Genomic DNA, 6,523 nt, shown 5'->3' with positions numbered 1-6,523 from the left:
TGATCATACGTTAATTCCGAGTATATATGGTATCCCCATATAGAAAGGTGTCGTCAATGTATTCTTATTGACGATTTCATTATTGTCGTCAATGTATTCTTATTGACGGTTCGTCAATGTATTCTTATTGACGGTTTTATTATCTAAATTGTTACTATTATTTATTGTTTTCATATACTAGTTGTGGATTTCATACTATATACTTATTGTCCAAAACTATGAAAATTGCTCACCAACCTTCGTGTTGACAAATTCTATTTTATGCAATGTTACAGGTTTGATGTTAGCTTGATTGGATTACTTGAAGAAACTTATTATCTTGGCTTTAGGATATTAGAAAATAAAAGAACAAGTTATTTGTTTATCTATCTATTTGGCATTTTGTATGAACAATTGTTGTGTTATTTATGATGATATGGATTTAAATGAGTTATTTAAATATTGTAACTTTATAGTGTCATTGTGCAATGAGTAATCATGTCGCGCCTCGACGTTTCCGCCTTCATTGGTCGGGGTGTGACAATAGTTGGTATCCATTTTCTTGAGTTTGTAAAAGAGAATGCGCACAACAGTAGAGAAACATAGAGTGTTTTGTTATCTTGATATGGTTTGTTTTTGAAATGATTTGTTTATATATAAAAAATTGATTTTTTTTTAAAATATAGCCGTTGAAATAGCTGCCCTCATAAGAAAAACCAAATGACCCACGTGACCGTGCTCAACTGGCTAACGTCACGCGAGCCAGGAAACAAGGGGGCGAAGTTACCTCTGCTCACACGAATGACCAAGGTGCCATGTCACCTAATTTTGATTCATTCCCTAAATCATACCCACTGATCTTTAAATCTTACACACATATGAAAATCATGTCATACACAAAAAGGATAGTGAAGGGTTGACACAAATGTAACAAAAAAAGAAAATGTATTTTTTTATATATGTTTTTTATATGATACTTTAATATTATAAATTTAAAACCAAAAAGACAAATGCAAGGTTGAAAGTTAATATAAAACATGATTGCCATTTCTTTTAAAATATTTTTAATTTCTTTTTTTCTAATTTTGACATAAAATGTCAGTTTAGCCTACTACATTATACACAGTTTGCTAAAGCTAAAAAGTGTTAATCATGTGAATTTGCAAACCCACTAAATTAACATGAGTCTAATCCGTTAAGTTAAAATCTTTATGGGTTTGACCTTAAACCAAACAAATATCGTTTAAACATGATATTACATGTTAAATCCTTATGATGTTTTAAGAATTGGAACCCTAAAAATCATCTAGTTTAATATATTTCCTAAACTCAATCAATCTTATTAGTTTGGAATTTGGACATTATCTATTTTTATTCTAAACATAAAATAAATTAAAAAGAAAAGAGCAAAAAAGGAGTAATTTAAAAGTCCTAGTTTGAGATTCATTGTTTTGGGGTAGAAACCAAGATGGGCTTTTTAATTAAATAATCATCTTTAAATACATTAATATTCTTTTTTATTTTATAATGTTTAAATTGTTTTCACACGCCTTTCTTTATTTTCATTAAATAACATTATTTCTATATTTTATTATGTATTAAATAGAAAAAAATTATATTATATGTTTTCAGAAAAAAAGAAATATGGTTGTCTTCATGCTGCAACCTAATTTCACTTTTCTTTACCGGACTCCAACCCATTATTAACCAAAATACATAATATTCTCCCACTTCAATAGTTGATAATTAAAGCTCAACATTAAATAATTTCTTTTTTCTTCTTTTAATATATTTTTTAATTTAATTTATATATTTTGGACAATCTTGAGAAAACTATGGAACCAAAATTGCTTTTAACATCTAAAACAACCACAAATTTCCATACATCTTTTCTGAATTTCAATCTTTATCTCTCAAAATTCCAAATTTTTTCTTTTCAGTTTTTCAATTTTTATTTTACTTTTTTAAATTATTGATCATCTTCTTTATAATCCCCTGCAGAATTTTCATAAAAAAAAAATTAAAAATTTGTTTTTATGTTGTTTGATCCATCTTTGATGAATAAACTTTCCCAGATTTTTACTTCTTCTTAAAATATTTTAATCTTTTTATTTAATTTCCTTTCTGGGTTTTGGGTTTTAAGTGAAAAACAAAAATTGTAAAAATTTATATAAACATTTTTAAAGAAATGACTCACGGCGGCGTTACGGTGGTCGGATCCGACGCACCGTCGGAGTACCATATTACTCCACGAACCGAAGCAATCCCTCAATCCATCACAAACCAATTAGCCACATCATCTCCGCCGTACCCGGCGGCGCCACCGCCTGCCGGCGTAACAGCCTTGCCGGAGAAGAAGAAAAGAGGCCGGCCGAGAAAGTACAATTCCGATCAGTCCGGCGTCAGAAAGGCTTTATCTCCAAAACCCATCTCCTCCGCCGCACCGCCGCCGGTCATCGACTTCTCCGCCGGAAAAAGTGGCAAAATCCGGCCACTCTCCGCCGGAAAACCACAACCACCACCTCACAAGGAAATTGAACCTTTAGGTAATAATAAAGTTGGAGTCTTTAAATCTCTTTAATATTGTTTCAAGAGTTTGATTCAAGTGGGACCTAAATGAATAGAACACTTCCAAGTTCCAACTTATTAATCTTATTATTGATGCTAGTTAATATTAATAGATGGTTCTAGAAGCTCTTTGCTTTTTGTGTGTGTGTGTGTGTGTGTGTGTTTGTGAGTCAGGAGAATCTTCAAACATATGATTCCAATTTTGTTCCTTAACTTTTACAACATAGGTTTTGAATCTTTTCTACAAAATTAAGGTTTCAAGAAGTATGATTACATGTGTTGTTGTCACTCTCTTTATATGCAACAAGTAACAACCAAGATTTTGCTTTTATTATGTTGTGGGGTTGGTTTCTTGAACATTTTGTTTGTCTTACGTTGGGTTTTGGTCACAATATATGTTGTGAAAAGTTATTATTATTGTTTTTGGTCAGGTGATTGGGTTTCAAGCTCCGTTGGTGCTAACTTTATGTCTCATATCATCAATGTGGAGACCGGAGAGGTGAAGTTCGATGTTATTAAACCGTTTCAAATTAGTTTATTTTCGTTTATATACGTTTTCGGTTTCATTAGGACGTGACGATGAAGGTTCTATCCTTTTCTCAACAAGGACCGCGAGCAATATGCATTTTGTCAGCAAATGGTGTGATTTCCAGTGTTACCCTTCGTCAGCCCGACTCGTCGGGTGGCACATTGACTTACGAGGTAATAAATTGACCCGGTTTCATCTTTTATTAGTCGTTACTTCGCATTTTATTAAAATTTTGATGTTTTCTTTATTATTAAGGGCCGGTTTGAAATCCTATCGTTGGCGGGCTCGTTTATTCCCTCCGAGAGCGGAGGAATAAGAAACCGATCCGGTGGGATGAGTGTTTCTCTGTCAAGCGCCGACGGGCGGGTTGTTGGCGGCAGCGTGGTGGGTCTGCTGGTGGCTGCCAGCCCCGTGCAGGTATGATTATTATTCCGTCTACGCAGTTTTATACCTCTCAGATTCATCTTTTTAATTATTATTGTTCCATGTGTTTTATTTGTTTGTTGTAAACCAGATTATCATAGGAAGTTTCTTAACGGGCGTCCAACAAGAACAGAAAACCGCCAAGAAACAAAAACCCGACAACATAAGGATCACACTCCCGACAACCACCGCTGTTCCGGTTCCTGTTCCGTTTTCGGTTGTGCCTGCACCGGGTTCGGAGACCAGCGAGGCGAATTCTGCTAAAGAAAACAAGTCAACTGACATCAATGTGAGTGTTGAGTAGTTAGTTGGTTACCACGGGTGATTTGGTAAAAGTTAAAACTGAGGTAGATGATGAATGTCTGACCTCATAATGTATGTAAAACTGTGATTGTTATGCCTTTTAGTTTTGAAGTTTGATTTATGGGTCTATAGGAGATTTGATTTGATTTGATTATTAGAATTATCATTAGGTGTTGTCCTGTAAGATGATTTGGAATTTTACACTTCATCTGAGTAATTTTATTAAAATTTGAATGTTTCTTATGCAGATTGCATGGTTCATGATACGGATACTTTAAAAAAAAATCAAATAACTGAATAATAACAATCAAATGTTTATATGTTTGTTTTTCTTTCACATCAACATGTTGAATGAGTTATGGTTTGGTTCGGTTTGGTTTGGTTCAGTTTGGTCGTTGGTTTTGGTTAAAACTATATACACCTACACGGCTACATAGATGAGCATAGTTTTGGCTTTTAAATTTTTATAATTGGCCGGTCTCGGTTATAAAAGCTTCGGTTCATTTGGTTATTCGAAATGATGGTTGGGTTAACCACGTGAATCTAGACATGGGTAAATTCAAGCTAGTTAATAAATTTATTGATTTATTGGTTCAAATGAACCACTAATAAAACTTTTAGTTTGTAAAGTAGGTGTTGAGTTCAATTACATAGTACTCTAAAACTAAGAAACCGTAGGAAGAGTATTAAACGGATTCTGATTGAACTCAAACTAGCGGCATTGGAACCGTCTCGTCGAACTCTATGATATTATATTTTATGATTTCGCTTTTCAATTAATAGCTTGTAGATTTTAGAATTTTTGTTCAGATCATTGTATCTATTTATTTATCATTATTTTTTATTTTTTTTTCTCGAAATTGTGTTTTTTGGGTTCGACATTGTGTTATATTTTGCGATATATTGTGTGTTTATAGATTTAAGAGACTCTGTATGATAACTTAACTCAGTAAACCGGTAAAGTAGAACAAGTGACCCTAACATGTTACTTACATGAATTCTAACTAACATAATTTAAAAAAGGAAAATTTTCATATTGGTTTTAGTTTTATAGTTGATTAGTTAGGCTATTTCAACACATATTACAATAACTTAATCATAAAATTCAATTATTATAAGACATAACTAAATAGGTTTGTTCGATTGTTTTGTTCAACTTTTTTTGGTTTTTTCTCACCCATTTAAATATGTTTCGAAGATATAATTATCAATACTTATCAAAAGTAATCAATGTGGTTATATTAGATGCATCCTATTTGTTTAAACTTAATACAAATAACTATATGAAGAAAATTAACGTGCTAAATGTAAGAATCAAATAGTGTAATTATATGTACAAATAGTGTATTTATGTAATTACGTCATGGCGTAATCACACTATGTTGTAATTGCATTACACTATAATTACACTATGTTATATATATAATTATTCTATTTGATTCTTACAGTTAGCACGTTAATTTAATTTGTATTTGATCCAACCTCTAACTATATAAACAACCAATTTAAAACTTATTTACTGTTATAAAAAATAAATGATTATTTTATATATTTTACAAGCAATAATTGATGTTTAAGATATATTTAAATAATTATAAAAAAATGTTTCTTTCAAAATCAATGCTAATTTATAAATAAATAAATATATGTAATTTAATCTGACAAATTGTTTTAAAACTATTATATTATGAAGTAGGACTCCAATAAAGCAGCAAGGCCTTGTGAACTAAAGAAAAGTGGGAAATTCCCGTAATAACTATTTTAGAAAATGATTTTCTAATTTGTCTATCTTTTACATAGAATTTTCAAAATATTCATTATGAAATAGGCGGTACGACTTTTTAATAATTCAAGACGACTAGTTCGTAGAGCCAATGGAAAATGAAAACGTGTCCATAAAGCTGACGTCTCGACTGGTTCGTGAAGACAATCTAAGCGCCAACAAAACAGTCGGCCCGGCGACTGCATTCATGTCTATGTCAGGGCGACTAGATCGTGAATATGCCAACTAGATCGTGAAAACGTCGACTAGATCACAACCGACACATCACGTTGTTAAAACCCATAATGATTAACAGTGGCGGATCAAGAAGTAAGCCTTAGGGATACGTTCAAAAATTTTTTTATCGTATTTTATACAATGTAAACGACACAAAAATCGAAACAAGATAATAAATAATTCTATGGTGTGCAGATTCTTCTCTTTGGTTTTTAAAAGATTGAAATCGAGGCATTACATCCTCCTTTTCACTTTATCAAACGTTTCTATTTCAACCACACAAATTAAAACATTTTTCAAATACCCATCAGTCATCACCCATTTGATTAAGCAAATCTGTTTTGATAAGCTTCATTTTATAAAAAATATCTTTCAATGGTTGCGGTTGCAACTGGTAAAACCAACGCTAACTTCAATATTCGATAAGTAAAAAGAAAAATGACGTGCTTTTCGATTCCCACCATTACACGAGCAAGGTCACACATTCCAACCAATTTTTCAAATTTATCATCTTCTTTTAAAGTGTAATAGATAAAAGGAAGTATCGGCTTGATTCTCGACATAAACCAACAAGTAACGAACTAATTTTTTGAAAAGGGTTAATGGGTTTTAGTTGGTTGAGCTATATATTTTGGTTGGGCTTTAATTAGTTTGAACTTTTAAATTAATCGGACTTTAAACATACAAGGCTAACGCTATATTTTTCCCCTGCGGGGGGGGGG

General features: G+C 32.1%; 1 protein-coding gene across 1 annotated transcript; it reads left to right on the top strand.

Moving 5' to 3' along the window:
* The first annotated feature begins 2,161 nt into the window (after positions 1-2,161).
* On the top strand, positions 2,162-3,808 carry LOC143561511 (AT-hook motif nuclear-localized protein 1-like). The gene is made up of 5 exons (XM_077049576.1): positions 2,162-2,525; positions 2,979-3,046; positions 3,118-3,249; positions 3,332-3,493; positions 3,591-3,808. The coding sequence occupies exons 1-5, from the start codon at positions 2,168-2,170 to the stop codon at positions 3,801-3,803; spliced, it is 933 nt and encodes a 310-aa protein (XP_076905691.1). The 5' UTR covers positions 2,162-2,167; the 3' UTR covers positions 3,804-3,808.
* Positions 3,809-6,523: the final 2,715 nt, after the last annotated feature.

Source organism: Bidens hawaiensis, unplaced genomic scaffold (assembly GCF_021521415.1).
Source record: "Bidens hawaiensis isolate Kalapana, Puna unplaced genomic scaffold, B.hawaiensis_p1.1 tig00020696_1, whole genome shotgun sequence".
In the NCBI taxonomy this organism is placed as follows: domain Eukaryota; kingdom Viridiplantae; phylum Streptophyta; class Magnoliopsida; order Asterales; family Asteraceae; genus Bidens; species Bidens hawaiensis.
The sequence above is the reverse complement of the archived record's forward strand: the minus strand, read 5'-3'. Positions and strand labels throughout refer to the sequence as shown.

What these genes read in the sequence shown, in the direction of transcription:
- LOC143561511 (XM_077049576.1), top strand. Translation starts at nt 2,168, where the DNA reads ATGACTCACGGCGGCGTTACGGTGGTCGGATCCGACGCACCGTCGGAG. An exon ending in GTGGCACATTGACTTACGAG is followed by an intron (nt 3,250 to 3,331) that starts GTAATAAATTGA and finishes TTTATTATTAAG; the next exon opens with GGCCGGTTTGAAATCCTATC. An exon ending in TGGCTGCCAGCCCCGTGCAG is followed by an intron (nt 3,494 to 3,590) that starts GTATGATTATTA and finishes GTTGTAAACCAG; the next exon opens with ATTATCATAGGAAGTTTCTT.